At 41.8% G+C, this 23,032-nt stretch overlaps 1 protein-coding gene across 1 annotated transcript in view; it reads right to left on the reverse strand.

Annotated features, from left to right (window-relative positions):
• Nucleotides 1-2,424: 2,424 nt before the first annotated feature.
• Nucleotides 2,425-23,032, reverse strand: part of TM9SF2 (transmembrane 9 superfamily member 2) — a 39,977-nt gene continuing 19,369 nt past the window's right edge. The window contains exons 6-17 of the mRNA XM_084844694.1: nt 22,855-22,979; nt 21,769-21,883; nt 20,332-20,411; nt 20,124-20,232; nt 15,776-15,908; nt 14,432-14,551; nt 13,494-13,551; nt 12,715-12,874; nt 12,142-12,293; nt 11,451-11,562; nt 9,401-9,572; nt 2,425-3,734 (exon numbers count right to left, since the gene is read on the reverse strand). Of these exons, the coding sequence (XP_084700820.1) occupies nt 3,667-3,734; nt 9,401-9,572; nt 11,451-11,562; nt 12,142-12,293; nt 12,715-12,874; nt 13,494-13,551; nt 14,432-14,551; nt 15,776-15,908; nt 20,124-20,232; nt 20,332-20,411; nt 21,769-21,883; nt 22,855-22,979 (1,404 nt within the window). The 3' untranslated portion in view covers nt 2,425-3,666. The remainder of the gene's footprint in view (nt 3,735-9,400; nt 9,573-11,450; nt 11,563-12,141; nt 12,294-12,714; nt 12,875-13,493; nt 13,552-14,431; nt 14,552-15,775; nt 15,909-20,123; nt 20,233-20,331; nt 20,412-21,768; nt 21,884-22,854; nt 22,980-23,032) is intronic.

Genomic DNA, 23,032 nt, shown 5'->3' on the forward strand with positions numbered 1-23,032 from the left:
GCAACAGCAGAAGGGCTAGTAAGGACAGGATGCAGCCAAGGAATGGATGGTGTAATTTTGCGCAAAGTGAAGTAATAATTGAATGTGTGTGGGGGGGGCGCAGTAGAGAGGGCCATACATACATAGAGAAGCAAGATGCATAATATCATCCAGGATTATCATAATTATAAATCATTAAGGCAGGGCTGGGCAGAAGGTAGAACCCCAGATATTTTGGACTTCATCTCCCAGAATTCCTGGCCATTGTCCATGCTGGCAGGAGCTTCTGGAAGTTGAAGTCCAAAACAACTAGCGATCTCGCCCGAACACATGGTGCACAAAGCTGGGAACTTGCCCACATTGCACCTTCCCCTGCCCCTTGGATAAATCCTTGCTATCATCCACAATCTGTGATCAGAGATAACGGCCAGGGCTACCCTGCCTGCCACCTGGGGAATCTCAGCTGTTATCTCTGATCACAGATCAGAGGCCAAATGACCCTGGCACTCATATCAGAGATCTCAGCAGAGATGTGGGCAGGCAATGGAGAGACTTGGCTGGCAATGGGAGAAGGTGCTCTTTTCAGTTAAGTCCATTTGCACAGCACATGAAGCTGGAGACTTGCCCACACTGTGCCTTTTCCCATTGTGGGGGACATGGTGTGGGCAAAGTGGCCCTGAACGAGGTGGCAGGACAGCTTCACTGCACACCAGGGAAAGTCTATGTGTAATGAAGCCAGTCCCAGACCAAAGCATCATGGATTGGATGACATCAGGGGCATGGCTACACCCCTTGATGTAATCCAGCTTGCAAAGAGCTGGAGGGAGGGTTCTCTTGCGCCCCCTCTCCAAAACTGTTCCTCAACCCTGCATTATTCTGTCAGTGTACAAACATTGTTTTTAAAAAACGAGGGTACCAGCATAGAGTGCTGACGTGTTTTTCTCTATTGACCTTGCTCAGGAAGCAGGTGGGGGTGGAGAACAATGTAGCTCCGCCACTTTTTTAAAAAAAGTGAAGACCAAGCTAGCTTCAACTAATTATTATTATTATTATTAAATTTATTAATCACCCATCTGGCTGGTCACCCAGCCACTCTGGGCGATGTACAACATACAATAAAACAGTTTAAAACAATAAAATTCTACAATAAAAACATTTTCTAAAATACCCTAACCCACCCCAAATACCTGCCTGAACAACCACGTGTTTAATGCACGATGGAAGCTCATTAAAGAGGGGGCATGACGGAGTTCCCTAGGGAGGGAGTTCCACAGAGTGGGGGCCACCACAGAAAAGGCCCTCTCCCTCATCCCCACCAGTCTAGCTGTCCTGGCTGATGGGACAGAGAGAAGGCCATCCGAGGCTGATCTTGTTAAGCGGCCTGTCTGGTGCTGCTGGAGGCGCTCCTTAAGATAGGCTGGGCCGGAACCATATAGGGTTTTAAAGGTCAAAACCAACACCTTGAATTTGGCCCGGAAAACAACTGGTAACCAGTGCAACTCCTTCAGCACTGGAGTGATGTGATCTCGCCGGCGGCTGCCTTTAATCAGGCGAGCTGCCGCGTTCTGTACCAGCTGCAGTTTCTGAACCGTCTTCAAGGGTAAGCCCCAAGAGTTAAGGACTGCAGAGATAGCCCCCAGAAAACCATGCACAGCACAGTTTTAGCCTTGTCAGCAGGGCCTCCTCTCCTATTTCAAATGCCATCTTGCTTTTTGTAACAGAAGCCACAGCTTGTGACAACATTACTAGGTTAATTTTTCTATAAGATAATTATTATAAATTAAAATATTCTACCTACTTTATTCTCAAAGTCTGTGTTTCTACCATCCTCTGTCCCACCAACAGCACAGTTCTGAGTACTGAACTATGTAAAGGAAACATTAGCTGGTCCAAAATATGTTTGGGAGTAGGTAGTAAACGTTATTCCAGTGTGAAAAGAATCGGCTGCCACTTAACTTCAAGGTACAATTCAAGGTGCTAGTTCCTACCTTTAAAACCCCGAATGGCAATACCTTCTACCATGACACCCTCCCCTCCCTCTTATTGAAATGGAGTCTCTGCTGAGAGTTCCATGGGCACCAGAAGCCATGGCTCTCTTCACGAGCAGCACCTGTCTTTTGGAGCTTCCTTCTTAGGGTAGTCCATCAAGCCTCCTCTTTGTTTGCATGCAGATGCATCATCAAAATGTTTCTGTTTTTTTAACTGTGGCTTCAGTATTTTTCTTGCATACCATTTTTAATGGTAACTTCCTTCAGGGTTTGCTGGGCTTAGAGCCAGAGATCCGCACAGGCGGAAAGTCCTATACTACAGAGCAAAATACAAGATTGGCTGTTAAACCAAAACATACATTTGCAACATGTTTTCTTTTTTGCCATTTGTAACAGATCTTGGGTTTACTTGAACAGTGCAAGTGCCAGTTTATAAGACCAAATTAAAAATTGTAAGTTATTAACAAAAGATATTTTTATTGGATTTTAATATTCAAGCATAGTTTATGATCTTTAGAAAGAGCATTAGAAAAACTTAGGTTCCTTTCAGTAACTGTAACTTCTGAGCTCAAGACATGCAGTTACACAGTAGCAAGTGTGCTGTTGTGGAAAACATACAGGCATTCCTAGTAGGTGAACCACTAAACTCAAACACCATCACAAAAAGCATGTTTCCATTGCCATTTTAAAAGATGCATGTTGATTAATTTTAATTCTACATCTAGCAAATGGAAACCCTCTATTAACATGAGGCAAGCAGTGCTTCTGCTTGTTTATGGCAAAAGGACAAAACCATAATCCATTCTACATAACAGGCATCATTAAAATCTGTTGTGAACACACTTGGCAATGTATCTTGCTTATGTATGCAGATCCTTTCAATGTATTATCCAATCTTTTAATCTAGTTATACTAGTGGATTCGGACTGACACTGCAGGGTAGTTATGAAATGTCATTCTTATGCAGTACAAGAGTATTACATTTATGAGTATGGAACAGATTAACAAACAAGTTAAATCAACCTAGAATTTAACACACAATAAAATAATCTACATATTTTAAAAACCTATCAATATATTTGTATTTACAGAATTTTGTGTATTTATAATGTGTAATAATCCACTGAAAGTGTGCACAGTATGTATTAAGATTATGACTATAAAGATTCCAAGACTCAAGAGGCACATAGTTTAAAAGGCTAACACATCACTGGAACCTAATGAAGTCACAGAAAAAAAGGGAGAAGGATTTATGGCCATAGCTCCAATGTAAAACAGAAACATCCAAATTAAAAACACTGAGTAAACCTTCAAAATCATGATAGAAACTTGTTATTTCTTTTGGAAAAAATAATTAACCCCATCCAACAAACCTAGAAAACCATATTTACAACCATACTTGTAGAAGTATCATTAAATTTTGTAATGCAGTCACTTCTAGCCTGTCATTAGAATTTAAAAGTTCTAGTATAGCAATATTTACAAATGCATACAATATTTAAGTTCAATCTTCATTAAGAACACCCAAGTGAAAACAGATTGCAAAGTTACAATACAAATGCTTGAGTGGGAGAAAAATGTATATTCAGTATCATTCATAAAGTACAGAAGTCAATACTTCAGATAAAGCTTAAATTCTTCTCCAAGAGCATGTCTTTAAATTAGGTTGATAGCTTCCATATTTTATATGACAGTTTCTTCAATCAACTTTTACCACACTGTATATTTTGGTCACAAACCAAAAGCATGCGAAGAATCCAATTGTTCCTACAGATAAAACAACAACATCAAAATAAAACCATCAAAATCACACCAAAATGTTCTATTGCAATTCGTCCCCCACATACACAGCCTCTTCAACCAGCTCGGATGCTTTGCACCATCTGCACCATTGCTTGTGCTGCCTTCATGAACAGATATAAGCATCAACACAATGCTGATGCTTATATCACAACATTACGCTGTAGCCATTCTTTCAGCAATCTTCTTATTCAGAGCTGCAGCACCAAACCAGGAAGACCCCACTCCACTGTGCAGATGCATTCTTCGTTTCATGTCACAGTTGGCTGGTAGGTGTGGGTGCTGGAGCAGCTGCTATGTAAAAATGGCTAACACACTTTTGCCCTGACAGTACTGCTTTTTAAAGGGAAGCCAATTGTCTGGACTTTTTTTTTTTTTTCTGGTAACCATATCCCAAGTCACTGTGAGATTAAATATGAGTATCTCTGCCCTCAATTAACACATATCTGAGTCTATAGTAGAGCCAAAACTTGGAATTCAAGGCAGGCTGTACATATTCACAAGTTATGAAGATATTTCAGTCAGTTTCTAAGTGAGTGTATTTGTCTCTTTATGTCTCCACACAATGAGAATATATACTATAAAGCCTCATCCTGTGCATATCAATTCAGAATTAAGGCCCACTGAATTCAAATGATCATACTCCCAAGGAAGTGTGGATAAGACTGCAACTTTAATGAACTTGCATCCATCACAATCAGGCACAAGCTGCTTTTTCTGGGAGTTACATGCTTGAAAAATGGAAGGAAGTCACTTTTATTTGTTGCAAGCTTCAGGAAGTCTAAATGGTATAAGTAACACTTACAAGGAAGAAAAGTCTGTTCAGAGGCTGTCTGTCTAATCACAGTTTTATGTGATCTAGGAAGCAGATGTGGTCCTACTTCCTCCCTAGAAGAAGCAGCTGCAGAGGATCCTAAACTCTATCAAAAGGGGATTAGCTAAACATAGACCTGATTCACATGATTGCCAGTGCCCACCATGGCTTAAACAAGCAGGTTGAGGTGTGTGTCACTCACCACTGTGAATATTCAAGCCATGGCAGGAGGTTGCTGCAGCTTATCATGATGTGTGAACCCAAGCAGGGTGGCTTGTTGTGTGGGTAACAAGCCACCCAGAACCCATGGGCTTCAGTAGGGTTCTGGGGTGGCTTGTTAACCATAGCAACAAGCCACCCTGCCCAGATTTGCACATCACAATAAGTTGCAACAACCACCCGCCGCAGTGTGAATATTCACAATGGCGGCCGGTATACACTGCTACCCACTGTGGCTTATTTAAGCCACAGTGGATGCTGGCCATTGTGCAAACCAGCCCATAGACAATGGCTCAGTTTGCATGTAATGAAAAGGCACCATGGATGAATTTCCCTGCAGGGCTTTCTCATCACGGCAGCGACCACCATTGTGAATGGGGGGGGGGGGGGACCACAGCTTCTTGTTACGTGTGAAGCCAGTGAGGGTGGGTTGAGTGATTTACAGAGAGTTTGCTGCATTTGGAGGTCATTTGGGGCACATGACATTGTGGCCATCTCACAGCCATCCTAGAGATTTTCATGGAAAAACTGGTTTTTCTGAGACTACTTTCAGTCCAATCATTTTCCTTAATTCAGCTTGTCTGTGCTTCTGTTGCAGTGTGTACTAACCTCCACATTTACTTTGGCATGATAGCCCTGCCCAGGGATATGTCTTTCACCTGGCCATGACCACACTGACCCTGGTGAAGGGGTGTTTCCCCCAGTGTTTCCCCGATGTTTCCACCATTTTGCAGCTGGCCATTCAGGAGTTCTGAGCTACCTCATGGTGTTTACTTCGCCTTGCCTACCACTAACCTCTGGTGGCCATGCCCCTGAAAGTATAGGTGTGCTCTGCTCTGCAGCCTCTACCTTAAAAAAAAAAGTCCCCTTAAAAGCACAACATCAAAATAGCACATTGCTGCTCCATCATGAACCCGAAGTGCTCCAGTTTCACCAATCACAGACACCCGGGAGGGGAGTTATTTACAAGTGGGGTATGGAGTGGGGAGACCAGTGAGTGAGGCTTGTTTCCTGCCCCTGTCCAGGCTCCCGGCTTCTGCTACATTATGAATGCTCCCGTAAACCAGAAAGAACGTTACTGCGATAAAGCAGAGATGGGATTTTACGTAACAGCTGAGAAACTACAGAACAAGGGGGGAAAAAGGAAAGGTTCCTCCTGTGCAAGCACCGAGTCATTGCTGACTCCTAGAGGGATGCTGCTTTCGCTGGCGTTTTCATGGCAGACTGTAGCGGGGTAGTTTGCCATTGCCTTCCCCAGTCGTGACTACCTTTCCTCCAGCAAGCTGGGTACTCATTTTGCCGACCTCGGAAGGATGGAAGGCTGAGTCAACCTAAGCCAGCTACCTGGGGCCCAGCTTCTGCTGGGATCGAACTCAGGTTGTGGGGAAAGTTTCAGTTGCAATACTGCCACCTACCACTCTGCGCCACACAAACAACAAAGAACCCCTCATATTACCACAGTAGCAAGGACACTCAATCACTTCAGTTAGCCTGGTTTCAATCTTTAACATCCTGCCCATGCACGTTTACTCAGAAGTAAGAAATAAATCTCACTCCCCTGCAGTGAAAGGGTTAAAGGCTAACTGTAGTAACTTGCCCTAAAGCACACTTTCGCTTCTCCATAACATAACATAACAACATAACATAACATAACATAACATAACAATTGTTTTCGCAATTGTTATGTAAAATCACTTCTCTGCTTTATCACTTTATTGTAGTAATAATCTTGCCTTCTAATTGCAAGCAGGGGGAAGGAGAAAGGGAGAAAGAAGGTGTGTGTGGAAGCAGTAGGCAAAAGTGCACACATGGGGGAAAATGGGGTGGGGAGCAGTAACCCCGCAGCGGTTTGCTGGGATACAGCGAAATCGGGGTGGTGGTGGTGACCTACAAATTCAGAACATTGCAATCCTATGCATCTCTACTCAGACGTTAAGCCCCATTGGTTCAGTGGGGCTTCCTCCCCTTTAATAACAACAACAAAAATGACAACGACAAGGAGAATCCCTTCCAAAATGGGCAAGCTGAAATCTGCATTTGAAGACTGAATCTGAAGCAGATTGCTGGGATGCAGTGAAATTGGGGTAGGAGGGAGCTCTGGAGGACTGGGTTCTTCAAATTCAGATTTTAGCTTGCCCATTTTGGAAGGGATTCCTGTTATTTATTAAATGTTCCTCTTTTTGTTTCTCAGAACTCCTCTGGGAGATGTTGGCTGCAATTCTAAACCCACTTACAGCGGAGGAAGCCCCATTGAATCCAATGGTGCTTACTTCTGATTAGAGATGCATAGGATTGCAATTTTCCCCTTTTCTAGTTCCATGACTGCCTGAGCTCTGAAGGACTGGGGATTTTAGTTTCTTCAGGGAAACCTGAAGCATTCTTCAGAAGGAGTTCTTCAGATTTCCCTAAGTTATTGCCAGTGGCTGATGATGTGATATTTTATTTCATTTCCTTTTTTCCTGGCTGCTATTCTCTTGTCAGTTGCATTTCTGTACACAAAGGGGTTATCCTCCTCATTATTATTATTACTGCGATAAAGAGATAAAGCAGAGAAGTGATTTTACATAACAGAGAAACTACAGAACACCAAAGAAGCACAAGTCGCAATCATAATCTAAGAGAGCATCAGAGAAGCGAAAGAGCGCTTTAAGGTGAGTTACTTCAGTTAGGCTTTAACCCTTTCACTGCAGGGGAGTGAGATTTAATTCTTACTTCTGAGTAAACATGCACAGAAAGGGGGGGATGCAGTAATGTGAGGGGTTGCTACTGTGCATTTAGTCCTGCCGCTACTGCAGTTTTAGAGGGAAAATAAATTTTTAAAAATTAGGTGGGGAGGGTTGGACATAGGTTGGGGGTGGCACTAACACATATACTGGGCAGAGAAAGCAGAAGGGGTGGAACAAGGTGAGAATGGGAACACTCTCTAAATGATGATGTAGAGGAGACTCCACCCAGTAGGCACTTAAACTATTTGCAGTAAACTGCGTGTGACCTGCCAAGAACCCCAGGCTAGCTTTGGGATAATCCAGGTTTTCGACCCCTATGTGTCCCCATACAGAGCAGATCCAACTCCAGTAAAAACCGCAACGAAGTGTAGAGGAAACTAAACCCATTGCCATGGAGATCCCCCCCCCCCCCCGGTCAATAGAAGAAAGACCACAGGCAAGTATGTTCTTCCAGGTTAGTAAAGTAGAATGGGTTGTTTTTGCCTGGCTATTGCTTCTATCAAGTTCTTATGGTAAACATGTACATAGCTTTGTGGCTGAGGAAGCACAATCAACCAGGCTATTGATTTCATAATTTTTGGTTGATTCTGAGTCCCGCATAACTTCTAGCCATTTATCACAATACAGCTTTCCATAACCGAAGAATATTGGAGAGTGGAACATCATTTGATAGCTTGCTCATGGCTGAAAGATAACCAGCTGCCCCAATAAACAAACAGGGGATAATACTTTTAAAGAGATGCAACTCTTTGAAGACATAAACTGCTATGCAGTTGAAATGTGTTTGGCAATTGCCATTGATTTGAAAGCCTCTTTACAAAATGTATGTATAGATGGACTTTTAACTTACTTTAAAAAATATTGTTATTTGAAGTTTGTGTTTGATGTAATTAAAATTTTCATAGAATCATAGGGTTGGAAGGGGCCTACAACACCATCGAGTCCAACCCCCTGCTCAATGCAGGAAGCCTGATTCCCAGGTGGTCTCCCATCCAAGTACTAACCAGGGCTGACCCTACTTAGCTTCTGAGATCAGACAAGATTGTTAACAAGTATATAACTTTTTAAGACAATATAGATGATTGAATAAAGGTATTGCTCCCTTTTGTTGTTGAGACTTTTATATGACAAGTTGTAATCTAAGAATTGAGTGTATCTTTTTTTTAAAGTGGCACAATAAAGCAACAGTTCATTCACTATGAAATAGTTCAACAAGAACTGTGAATGATATCATGTTAATTTTTTTTTCATACTAGCTAAGCCACTGATGTTTAACTGACTCATTTACTCTGAGACACTGTTATGGGCCCAGCTGTGAGTCAGATTTGTCACATAGCTCCCAGTATTTCGCCTGCTGCGTCAGATCAATGACCCGGAATGCAGTGTGAGAAGCAAGTGCCCCAAGCATGTGCTACACTGACATAGCAGCAGGGCACCGTCAAAACCCTTCTTGATGCTGACCATTTTTAACAGATGAATAAGCAGCAATATAATAGTTTTGATACAACAATTACGAGTTTCTCTTTTTAGCTTTTATATCAACTTGACACAGGATGCTAGATGCCTCTGGGGCCTGTGTGTGTAATTTTGATAACTTGCTAGAGTGATCTCATTCTAGCCTACTGAAATTTACTATGTACCCCTTGATATACAGCTTTTTCCCCTTGTAAAAAATTTATGAAGTTTTTTCAGGGCGGCAGCAAGAATCCCAATGCACAGTAACAGCATATAAAACTAGAAGACTCAAAATTACCAAAACTGTCCTACCAGAGAAAAGGATATTCTGTGCAAAAACTGAAAAAATGGCTGAGAATGTTATTACAATAAAGCCATAATAACCGACATTCTCAGTACCAAAATATATGCATATTTACCTGTGAAAAGGAAGAAGATCAATACCATTATCATAGTGTAGCCAAAGTATAAAATGGTGCTTGCTGTACCCGTAATCTGAAGTTTGGAGAAGAAATAGTGCACTGCATATATTAGAAAATAAACAGCAGTAAAGCCACTGGTTAGGAATGAGCGCCACTGCCAGTGGTAGTCCTAGAACAAAGATGGAGATAGTTGTAAAAGTTAGTAATGCTTCTAGATATACTGTGCTACAAGTAACCAACTTATCACCTGCATTTCAATATTTAAAACAAACCAATGCAGCAAAGACTGGATATTTTATATTTCAGGCCCTAAGTCACACAAAACTGGAGAATATCCAAAATCACAAAGTGGAAAGGAGAGTCAAAGTCCCGGGATATAAAAAATAACACTTGATTACTCAGAGGAGCTACTTTTGTCTCTCCTTTTCATCATGACATTTCAGGCTCTGTAATAACGTTATGTTGAATATTCCTCTATTTGGAACATGAAAATATTGTGTTATTGGATATCACTGCACAAAAAGAAATAATTTGCAAATGTGTATTTAAAAAAATGAAAGATGCCCTTCTGGTAGGAACAAGCATAGTAACGGGCCTCAGCCCCTTTTCAACCATGACATGGGTTCTATTTCAGAGCAGGTACTATAGATGAAGCAAAGTCCTAGGAGGGTGCACAGCCAGAATGTACTGAGGTCGAGGTGTGGGTTCACTTGTAGCATACAATGGGGTCAGCATATACCCCCTTGAAACGATGGAGTCCGTTTTCTAGTACTATTCCACTAGGCTCCTTTCATTTGCAGCAGTACTTACTATATCTGTAAATAACATCATGGAATGTGAGCAGGGTTTAGTGTCAAAGTGAACAAAAAGCATACAGAAGTAGGCACCCAACCCAATGGCAGATGGGCATATTTTTTACTATATTTCAGTGGTCTAAACACAGTTTATAGATGGTCATCAATTGGAAAATTCATGAGGTTCATCCCAAGTTAAAACTATTCAAATATTTGAAGACAGAAATATATTTCTGATTCCTAGGCAAGAGCATCAGTTTAGTAGCCAACGTAATGTTTAAAAAATTTTTCTTATGCATTGCATGATATATTCTGTATTACATTGACATTTATGTCAATGAACATATCTTGAATATACATCACACTGTCCTGAAACGTGAGAAAGAAATCAAGCAATCTTACAGATAAGACAGAAGCAAACTTGGGCGGGGGGGGGGGGTGCTTTTTGCAAAACAGTACACTCCCAGCAAACCACTCCCACCCCCTTCAACTACACCTTTCTTTCAAGGGAGGGCAGTTGAACAAGAATGATAATGTTCACACATGCAACGTAATGCAGAACGCCATCTACACTCTATCATGGTAAGAGAGGGGGAGGATCACAAACAGGTTCTGCATGTGGGCTCCATTATAGTGGCTGCAGTGGCCACTTCAAGTTAGATGCTTTGCTATGAGAGGGAGGGATCCTAATTTCTCTGCAGAAGGAGACTTTTTTTCCTAGTGGAATGCTGCTCCTTTGGAGAAAAATTCCCACTCCTCAAAATATTTCCTTTCAATATGAACTGTGAACTTCACAAACATTAGCTTAGCTCTACTTGCAGTGGTATATATCAAATGAGAAAACAAATAAAACAATAAAAGTAACCACTAACAACCAAAATCGATACCACAGACTTGGATGTAGCTTCAATACAGGTAAATACATTTTTACTGGAAGCCTGTAAGACAGGGATAGGCAACCTGGTGCCCTCCAGATGTTTCAGGCTACAACTCCCACAATCCCTGATCAATGGCCATGCTGGCTGGGAATGATGGGACTTGTAGTCCAACACACCTGGAGGGCACTAGGTTGGGGACGGCTGATGTAGAGGCTGCAGATGGAGGAGCGTTGCCAGAAATGTCCCCACCTTGTACAAACAAAAGTACAACTTGGGATCCAAGCCATTGATACGATCCTCTGTGCTACTTCGTTTAAATCCCAGAAAAACAAAACATGGAGTATTATCTCGTGAAAATGCATTCTGTAGGCTTACCTCTGCACACAAGTGGAAATAGCAAAGTAGAATAGTAGCCTCAGAACATGTGATAACCAGAATAATGAACACCAGAAACAAGAAGCCAAACATGTAATACATCTGATGAGACCTAGAAAAAAGAAGTTTAAATATAAAAAAGTCATACTGGTGCAGTTTGAGATGCTACAAACTCCTGGCTTACCTAGCCATCCTATCTTGCGAACAGCAAGCATTACCTGTCTGATTCTAGCAAAATCACCTGGGGACTGTGCAAACAAATCTGCACCCACAAAATATAATTCACAGGACTATGACATAAGTCCACCCCAATGTTCAATTTTGCTCAAAGTTGCCTATGGGCTTTAGAATACAGAGACAAAGATGGCTCTCCCAAAAACAGTCTGACTTAGACTGCAAGGCTTTCTGTCACATTAGAGCACTAGAACCAAGGGCAGCCAGAGGTGCCACAACATTCGAGGTCTGCATAAGGCAATTGTATGTCAGAGGGTCTCACAAGCTTACGGCCAGGCAGCTGACATACTTGCAGAAGTAACATAAGCTTTCCATGACATCAAAACAGAGTGGCCAATAGCACTGAGACAAGGAAAGCAGTGAAAAGTTCAAGAGGAAAGTGCAAGCTCTTTTTTTTAAAGCAGGAAGTGGTAGTAATTTAGAGGGAATGAAGCATTCAGGAGGTATATATGCTTACCATATGCTATTAAGAATGAAGAAAAGTTGTATAAAGATACATCCAAAGGGTAGAATGCCTCCCATAACAATGCCAGGTAACGGTTTGGTATAAAATGACTGTTCAGGAATCTGACGAGGAATCTGATTAGTACGAACTGGATGTTCTATGGCCTTTAAAAATATTTTAAGAGGAGAATTACTAAGCATTTCAAGCCATATGTAACACTACAATTAGAAAAAGTACCTACTCAAAATAGATTACAATCATATGGACTCCTACTATAACAAAAGAAATCCAAGGTAAATCTAGAACCAGAGACTTCAATACGTCTGAAAGATTTTTCTAATATTTGCTACATTCACAATGGTTCTGCTTGCTTTGAAGCTAGCCAAGACCAAGGTATTTCTGCAGCATTGCTGCAACCTGATCATGTTTTATATATACAACTCAAACATTCAATTCAGACATGACCCCAATATCCATAGCCCTCCAAAAGGGCATAATGCAGCATTTATTTTCAGGCAAGTCAAATGTGAGAAATATAGTTCTCACACTTTATACTCATATTAGTAGTGTTGGCAAATAACTTACATTCTTCTTAAAACCAAAGTAGGCCCCAATGAATGTCAATGGCACAGATATGCAAAACCAGAGTGCCAGAACAGCAACCAAAGTACCAAAAGGAATGGCTGCTGAGGAGCCTTCACCCCACAGAATCAGATTCATGACAAAGAAATCTGCAAACACAATGCTAAAAGAGAAAAAAGATTTTAAGTAATCACTCACACTTTATTAATTTCAATGTTATTGAAATCATGTTACTGTATGTCTAGCTTAACATTAAGCCCAGGTGACATGCAGAAAATATCAGGCAAAGAGGTCAAGCAAGACTTTCTTCATTAATCTAACAGGACTGAACTCCAGCAGGAGCTGACATTTCAACTAAAGAGCTCCAAATGTTTGTCTGTCTTAACTACACTTCAGGGAATGACTGCTTGCTGTGATTAAGCAGAAAGATTTAACATAGGGATTGTACAGTACATGACACCACATGAGACCAACTACAGTGTGGTCTGAGAAGCAGCCTAAGGAGTAGAATCAAGCATCAATGAAGAGCAACCCTGTTTAAAAAAGTACTTCTGTCATACTGGTACTGCTTAATCAATTTTTCAAGTGGCAAACGTGAACAAGGTTTACCACCCAAAAAGTGCAACCTGTGCATAGCTCTAGCACACTATAACGTTACTGAAAAAACGTACAGGTTTTAGCTAAGCTTGTCATGGACATAATGTGTCCATGACAAGCTTAGCTAAAACCTGTACGTTTTTTCAGCGATAATAACGTAACAGCGATAACAGAAATTAGCTTACCCAGGACAAAGGAAGGCTGTCAGCAGAACATTTGTCTTCCATTTCTCACCCCCAAATGCTGTATAAAATAAACCCAAAACAGACAGCATGAGTGAAATACAGATAGATACAATACATTCAAATATAACATTCAATTTATTTGAACAGGTTAGGCAGGCAGTTAAATTACCGTGAACTCTAAGGAAAGAGAAATGCTATTTCGTTCTTCACCTTTATCAAAATCAAATCAAAAGATACCTCTCTTACTTGTCAGAGTGAATTACTGCCAGTTTATTGTTGTAAAATACAAGGCTCTAACATGGTATAAAATGCGTGCGTGCATCTATATATCATATGGTTTCATCCTTGTTTTAAGATTCCTGCCCCAAAAGTGTCTTACTTTATGCACTGACTGTAATATTCAGACTCAACGAATTCAAATGAAATGTATACTATCTTGGATTCAATGTGCAGTATACAGGTTCAATGCACAGTGTATACTGTACTGCATACAGACGAAAATAAAAATGCACATTGATTGATATGTTCAGTAAAGCAGGTTTTATTTTTTAACTGAATGTGGCACTTATTTTCTTTTCAAGTAATGTAAACCAAAGAAAACAGAAGTAAATGCAAACTCTGCATATCAAACAAAAAGCAATTTCAAAAGCTACCAACAATCTGACTTCCATATCAATATTCTGTCAGTTACCAGCTCACCCCATTCCCTTTGAGAAGATCCAAGTGAAAGCAACTAACATTATAGTTCATACAACAGCCAATCTGGAAGTTTACTAGCATGAGAACCATCTAAACCTGCATGTAGTGTCTCTTTAGTCTTAAACGTTTCTTTACCTTGCCCAGAAGGCAAAAAGAATTAGGGACAAAATCACTGCTGTGATGATAATTTAGACTAATGAACTTAAGTACTGTCACATTAAATACATTTTTATACTTACATTTGTAGAACCTGGCAGCAACAAAACCTGCTGGGGTTCCAAGCAGCACCCACAAGACCACAGCACAGGTCATTAACGCCCCCCGATTTGCAGGTGATAAAAATCCCAGGCAAGCAAAGACTGTAAAAATCAGACACACAGTATTTAAGGGGTGCTTAAAGGTATGGATACAGTAACAGCATAAAGCATGCACATCTACTGTGCATAGTGGCTAGAAATGATGAGACAATACAGTTATTTATTATTAAAAGCATTTTTACCCAGCTCTTCAGCCAGAAAGGGCTGCCAGTGAAGCTTACAGATCAATAAACACAAGACTGCCCCTGCTCTCGGGCTTACAATCTAAAAGACATAACAAAAGGGATTGGGACAGAAGATGAAATAAAGCAAACAGGCATCAGTTCTTAAAGTTACAAGGTTTTTATAAGGACCGGCTGAGATAGAAACAGTTCAGAGACAGGAGCCAAAAAGAGCTAGTCTCTTAGCAGAGCCAATGAGGTTGCCATGCTTCCCATTGCTCTCTCCACTGCAATCTGATGGAATGGCTGCTGCCAGGTGACACTTAATGGAGAGGACAAGCCAAAGGCAGCTGGTCTCTCAGCAGAGCCAATAGACTGGCTCTGCTTCCCTTCCTTTTTTCTAGAACTTTCAGATTTCCACTTTGGTAATTTCATATACTTAAGTTCAGTGCAGATGGAACACTGCCTGATCCCCTAGCCACAATTCAAGGAGTCTGCAGGGTACTGCAAACCAACCAGTGTGGTGTAGTGGCAAGAGTGTTGGACTAGGAGCCAGGAGATCCGGGTTCTAGTCCCCACTCGGCCATGGAAGCTCACTGGGTGACTTTGGGCCAGTCACATACTCTCAGCCCAACCCACCTCACAGGGTTGTTGTTGTGAGGATAAAATGGAGAGGAGGAGGATAATGTAAGCCGCCTTGGGTTCCTTGCAAGAGGAAAAAAGGCGGGGTATAAATGCAATCAATCAATCAATCAATAAACTATAAAAGCTCACTACAGACTCCCACACACACTGCATCCCGCCCCCTGCTTTCAGTTTTAGAGCTAACCATGGTTTGTGCTGCATTCATACTGTCTGTCACTAAACAGAGTTACCATCAAACAAACGTTTGCACATTGGTTTGCAACAAGTATCTGCAACACAACACCAACACACGCACACAGTGCTAACCATAATTATATCTGAAACCGGGAGGAGGGGGAAAATACCCACATGCAATGGGAGATGGGAGGAAGGGGGCACAAACACAGGAAGCATTCTTGATAATGTTTTACACATACATTCTTGATATGTGTTATGCATATATCTTTCATATTGTACTTACACAGAGTAACAAAAGTCATAATTAAAATCTGTGTTCCAGAGCCTAGAAAGACAGAAAGCAGCATTCCTTTTCTTGGGGGCCTAAATATATCACCATGAACCAGTTTCCAGCCAAATTCCTCCTGAGCATCTTCCTGAAAAGGAAATGAACCAGTTAACATATTACACTGGTAGGGGATTATTCACATAGTTAGATTTTCCAATTCTATGTTTCTATAATTCTCTCTCTATTACGCTATCTACCCTTCCACACATGAAACCTCTGTGTGTATTATTTGCAAAAATATAAATAAAATGAATATCCTCCTAGGCATTTGGATAAGTCTACAGCAATGTTATGAAACATCCAGTGACTCCAGGCATCCAAAAGTCATGTCTCAGAACTATGAAAAAGTCATATAAATGAGAGTGCAGTATTTTGTTTTTTTTAACACTTTGGGGAAAGCTATGTATTTTAAAGTTAAGGTTCCATCTTAAATACACAAGGAAACTTAAACTTCCCTACGAGCTGTTCTCAACACTTGCACTGTGGCAGAAGCTATCAATCATTTCTTTTCCTTTAGCAACTATATCCAGCTACTCTCCTCACACTCTAGAACTTCGAAATTGTAACCAAACCCTATCTACCAGATACCATTTAACAAACAGAGCAAAGAGGCAAGGAGTCTGCTCTTGAAGCAATATAATTCATAACATTCTATTGAAGCTCAAAAGTTATAAAATAGGGAAGGGGTGGGAGAGGAGAAATGCTTTACCTAGTCACACACTCTTCAGCTTCCTTTCCTGTCCATCAAATGGGAATTTTAACAAAACAAAATATATGTTCTACTCCCATTACTAAATGTATTAGATTTCCATGGAAATGGAATCACATCCACAGAACAGGGAGTATTTCTGTTTTCCTTTAGAGATATATAGTATGATGTCTTCCATATGCTCCTCCTCACATGCTCCAGTTGTCACCTGAGGCATTAAACTTCAGACTCCCCAGCCCCATGAACGTAGGTGGGCAGCCACAAGGTCCAGAGCTTTCTCACTGCTTGTACCCACCTTGTGGAACGCTCAGAGATTTGTCAGGCCCTGACACTTTACTGTACATAAAAATGTGGCTAAGAAAGCGCTTGGTTTTAATAGTCCTTGAGTGTTTTTAGCCTTTATGCTGAACTGCTGTTTTTATCACTTTATTGTTCTTGTGGGTTTTAAATATTGTTGGATCTTGGTTTGTTTACCGCCTTGAGTTCCATTTTAGGGAAATAGGTGGGATATAACCTTTTGAAATCAATCAATCAATCAAATACAAATGTCAGCAACCCAGATCGCTCTGCAGTAAGACCGCACTCATTCATGATTTAATCATGGATGAGAGGGCCGACCTGGCGTGTATTACTGAGACTCAGGTGGGTGAGTTGGGTGGAGTCAACCTGACTCAGCTCTGCCCACCTGGGTACTCAGTGCAGCACCAACATAGGTTGGAGGGCCGGGGTGGGGGGGAGTTGCTGTAGTTCACAGAACTTCCATCTCTATCACCAGGAGACCACTTCACCTTGGAGCGGGCCTTGAGGGGCTGCTCCTGGTGTTGGGCCATAGAGACACACTGGGGATGCTGCTGCTGTACCGCCCACCCTGCTGCCCAGCATCCTCCCTGAGCTGGAGGAGGCAGTCGCAAGTGTGGTGTTGGAGGAACCCAGGACGGTGGTTCTGGATGACTTCAACTTCCATGCTGAGGGTGTCTCTGGAGTTCCAGCTCAGGACTTCATGGCTTCCATGACAACCATGGGGCTGTCACAGTATGACATCGGCCCAACACATGAAGCAGGGCACACCCTTGATTTGGTTTTTGCTCCAACTTGTGAAATGGGTAGTCTGAAGATTGCGGGGTTCCAAGTAACCCCAATGTCATGGTCAGACCATTTCCTGGTGAGATTTGAACTTACAGTGTTACTCTCCTCCCGTGGGGGTGGGGGACCTATTTGGATGGTCCGCCCAGGAGACTGATGGAATCCAATGGATTTCTGAATGCTCTTGGGGATTTTCCAGTGGAGAGAGCTGGTGATCCAGCCGAGGCCCTAGCCTCACTGTGGAACAGCGAGATGTGGAGGGCCATTGACTTCATTGCACCCGAGTGCCCTCTCCAGCACTGTGGAGCCCGTTCTGCTCCCTGGTATACTGGGGAGCTGCGGTCAACGAAACAGGCTGGACGTCAGCTAGAGCATAAATGGCGCAAGACTCGAAGTGAAGATGACCGAGCACGCTCTAGAGTGCATAATCGTGCCTATTGCGTGGCAGTGCAGGCAGCAAAGAAGGTTTATTTTGCTGCCTCCATTGCATCCTCAAGGAGCCCTTCCAGGTAGTCCAGTGGTTAACATCTGCCCTAGTAAATGGGGCCCTGGCCCCATAGAGGACCTGCTGTAACCTTTTTGCATTGCACTTTGAGGACAAAATTGCTTGTCTCTGCAGCAACCTTGATGCTGTTGTTAGTGCAGTACCAGTCGAGGTGTCTGATGCCACCATCTGCCCGATTTTGTGGGATCAGTTCCAGTTATTACGGCCTGATGATGTGGACAAGATGCTTGCAATAATGCGACCGACCACGTGCCCTTTTGATCCCTGTCCCTCCTGGCTAATAAAAGCTAGCCAAGGGGGTATGACTGGGTGAGTCCAGAGAGTGATGCTTCCCTACGGGAAGGGGTAGTCCCTACTGTCCTTGAGGCATTAGTGCGGCCACTCCTGAAGAAGCCCACTCTGGACCCAACAGTATTCGACAACTACTGCCCAGTCACAAATACCCTTTTTTTAGGGAAGGTACTTGAGAGGGTCGTGGCAGACCAACTGCAGGCACTCTTGGAGTGATTACTAATTACCTAGACCCATTTCAATCTGGGTTTTGTCCTGATTACAGGACTGAATCAGCCTTAGTCACCCTGATGGATGACCTTTATCGAGAGAGGGACAGGGGGAGTTCAACCCTGGTAATTCTGCTCCATCTCTCATCGGCTTTTGATACCATCGACCACGGTATCCCCCTGGATCGACTCCGTGGGATGGGGATTGGAGGCACTGTGTTACAGTGGTTCCGGTCCTACCTACGGGGCCGATTTCAGAGAGTAACATTGGGTGACTATTACTCGGTGCCTTGACAATTGAACTATGGGATGCTGCAGGGTACCATCTTGTCCCCAATGCTGTTTAACATCTATATGAAGCTGCTGGGAGCGGTCATTTGGGGATTTGGAGCTAAATGCCATCAGTATGCTGATGACATGCAGCTCTATCTCACTGTGACATCTGAATCAGGAGAGGCTGTGCAAATCCTGGATCAGTGCCTAGCCTCGGTGATGGGCTAGATGAGAGCCAATAAACTGAAGCAGAATCCTGGCAAGATGGAAGTCCTGTGGGTGAGTGGTTCCGAGGTCCAGGAGAGAGGCCCATTGCCTGTTCTGGATGGGGATGCACTCCCTCTGAAAGATCAGGTCCGTAGTCTGGGGGTACTCCCATCATTGTCGCTGGAGGCCCAAGTGGTTGCGGCGGCTCAGAGTGCCTTTTACCAGCTTCAGCTGGTTTGCCAGCTACGGCCCCTCCTGGACAGGGATAGCTTGACCACAGTGGTACAGGCATTAGTAACCTCAAGACTGGATTACTGCAATGCGTTCTATGTGGGGCTGCCCTTAAGGCTGGTCTGGAAGCTGGAGCTAGTGCAGAATGCAGCATCTTGGCTGTTGTTGGGAGCTGCCCCTTTTCAGCGTGTAACTCCTCTGCTGAGGGAACTGCACTGGCTGCCTATTCACTACTGGGCCAGGGTTAAGGTATTAGTACTAGTGTACAAAGCCCTAAACAACTTGGGACCAGGATACCTGAGAGCACGCCTCCTTCCTTACCAACCTGCCCGGTCACTGAGGTCATCAGAGGGCATGTTCCTGGTGGTTCCACATGGACCCATGGTCCGGTTGGAGTCCACCAGGAAAAGAGCCTTCAGTGTGGTGGCCCCCTTCCTGTGGAATTCCCTGCCTTTAGAGGTCAGGCAGGCGCCAACATTGTGTTCCTTCCGGCACCTCCTGAAGACGTTGTTATTTCAAGAGGCCTTCCTTGCATGACCAGCTGTGGTTTGTTAAATTCCACTTTGTTGGGGTTTGTCTTTTAAAAAAAAATGTTTTAACTCTTTTAATCTGTTGTTTTATTCTTTTACCACATTGTTCACCGTTCTGAAATCTTCTGATGTGGAGCGGTATATAAATATTGTAAATAAATAAATAAACAAACACACCCTTATTGCAAAATAAGTATTAGAGACTGGAAAAATTAAGGAATTCTTCACCAGCTGGAAAAAGCAGCTTCTAAAATAAAATACTTACAGTAGAATCCATCTGGTTATATCTTGCAATGTCTTTATGAAGAGTTCTTAGCATGATCATAGCTACCATTCCAGAGAGAAAAAGGACAATCACCAGAGAATTCATAATACTACAAAAAAACAAGATGACCAGCTGTCAAAATTAATATCTTTTATACCAAAGAAGTACTCAAATATGTTGAATTACAAAATTAAAAAATTGTCCTTACCTAAACCACTGTATGTGTGTGTGGGGCATGGATTCTAAAATGTAATCCCATCTAGATGCCCACCTGATTTCCTTATTTTCCTGAAAAATAAATTATTAATTAATAATTTCATTAATAATGTCTTACAGCTGCAAGGAAATTAGAACAGTTTTGTCACTTTTTATACTCTAAATGGCAAAATAACTAATGACAATTAATATGGCATCAATCATTCTTCAGGATCACAAAAACTTTTCATCTTCTGACATACTTTTTATCTTAGTTCATTGAAACCCACACGATCATCACTAGATTCAATGAAACCAAGAAACCATCAAGATTCTTTGCAACTTCAGTACCGTTAAGAGCTGCTACTTCTGCTGCTTCTTCATCATCATTTGTATAGTGCTTTGAAGTATTCAAAGCACTTCACATGTGTTATCTAATTATAATCCTTATGACAACACTGAGTCAGAATTATCATCTCCCACATTGCAGACTGGGGGACAGGGGGAACGAAGGCTGAGAGAGAGTTGTTACCTAGTAAGTTAATGGCACAAACAAGACTTCCTAGTTTGTAGCTCAATCTCTTAGCCACTATGCTACCCCAGCTCAGTGTTGCAAACACAAGCTCTCTCAAACAGGATATCAAGGATACTAGTTAAAATACATTCTGTGTTAATAATGAATAAATGAATTGCTTCATTAGAAATATTATTAGATACAATACTGTATGACTCCCTTATTTCAGCAAGAGCTGTAGAAGTCTTAAAATGACAAACGGGTACTATTCTCTCTATGCTTTCTGGAAGACTTCACTCTGCATAAACAGACTTTTCATTGAGGCGGCAAACCTTGCCTGGAAGTATGTCCCACTGAACATAGTGGAACTTATTTCTGAGTAAACATGCTCAGATTATGCTGTAAAACATACCATATTACTCTGCTGCTGCACAACTATTATTTTTGCCTGGGCACTAAATTATTTATTAGGATTCCAAGAATTCTAACAAAACAACATTAGTTATCTACAAGAATTATTCCCATAGTTAGCTCTATCCATAATTTTAGATTGGGGTCAGGAACCTTTTTCTGTCAAGGGCCGCATTCCCTCAGAAGTCCCACATGCAGTGGTGAGAAGGACCAAAGTCAGCAGTGGGCCAATGCCCCTTCTCTATCTGCCATCCCCTTTTTTCTCTCTTCCTCCCCATCCAACTAGCTTGTGGGAGAGGGACAGATCACTCTTGGCAGAGGTCCAAATTGCTTGCTGCGGAGGGCCACCAGAATCTAGGCCAAGGGCTGCTGATTATCTACTCTGTTTTACATAAACCACACTTCCCAACCCAGGATTTTATTAATATTTCACAATGTTACATTAAACTTCCATTAAAATACTTGGAATTCTCCAAGTTACACATCCCCCAGAAAACCAAAGGAAAAAGCTTTAAGCAAACCAACCTCAAAAGTAACTGAATACGTGTAGGCAATTTTGATAGTTCCAGCAGTAGCTTCATTACTTATATCCATAGGTGGTCCTGAGCAGTCTGGATTGTCAACATTTGTGTGCTTGAAGCTAAGAAGAAGAAAACAAAAGAACAAAGATGGAGATGACTGATTCATGTGTATTGTGTTCATTTGCTTTTGGTCACAGATTTTCAACAGCAAAACTAGAAAGAGGTAGAGCTATAAAGAAATAAGTTTAGTTATACCTACAAATCAGAAGAAAGTAAAAGCAACATAAAGACAATACTTTTGGATGGGTTCATGGAACTGCAAGATCTGTAATGACTACTCCTGCTATCAAAAAGTTTCCCCAAGATGAACACATGACATGACAATAATAGAATATCACAGTAAAATTTGACTCCAGCAAATGTGAAGGTTAACATCTGATAAAAGTTGTTGGACATTACTATATGGAGTTTTCCAAGCCTTCTAACTTGATAAAGCAGATAGAGTTCTCTAATGAACATAGTAGAATCTTGCAGTAATACAGATCCCAGAGAGAGCAAGAAATACAGTTTGTTTGGTTTTCTGGCCATGGATTGTGTAGGAGCAACTGAGCCTTCAAATGGCATAGGATGCTTTATCAAACACAACAGAAATGTGGCTAATTCTCAGTTACACAAACAGTGAGAATGCATACACTTTAAGTCACTATCTGGAGTAACAGTGACAAAATCTTTAGCAGTTTAAAAGCATTTAACTTGCACAGAATCACTATTATGGTCCAAGACCTTTATTCAACATATTATGAATACTAATTCCCAGAAATATTTTTAAAGGGACTGTACAGTTTCTTTTGGGGCATGAAAAAAGTAATGATATAGATGCAGTGACAAAAGTGTTCACCAGCAAGTATCGTATGTACTTGTCCATTATTACCCCCCACTGGATATTTGGCACACTATGAGGCTTATTGTAGCTGGTATATGAAGATTTCTTAAAATCTTTCAACACAGTTTTAAGATAGCCAACATTAAATCTTATTTGCTTCACAAAGCCCAAACTTTGTGTTTAGTAGTAATAAAACTGGATGCTCACCTTTTTGGTTCAAGTTTAGCAGCTACTAGCCTCACACTAGGTGCTTCATTTTCTACAATATGGTAGAGTATTCTGATGTCCACATGGTTGAATATATAGAAGGTATCGTGTTCATGGAACTCTGACTTCAGAAAAAACAGAAAAAGGTTAACCAAAAAGAAGTAAGGTTAGTACAGAA

This window comes from Heloderma suspectum, chromosome 3, assembly GCF_057233095.1.
Source record: "Heloderma suspectum isolate Gila_16-S chromosome 3, 16-S_ref, whole genome shotgun sequence".
Classification (NCBI taxonomy): domain Eukaryota; kingdom Metazoa; phylum Chordata; class Lepidosauria; order Squamata; family Helodermatidae; genus Heloderma; species Heloderma suspectum.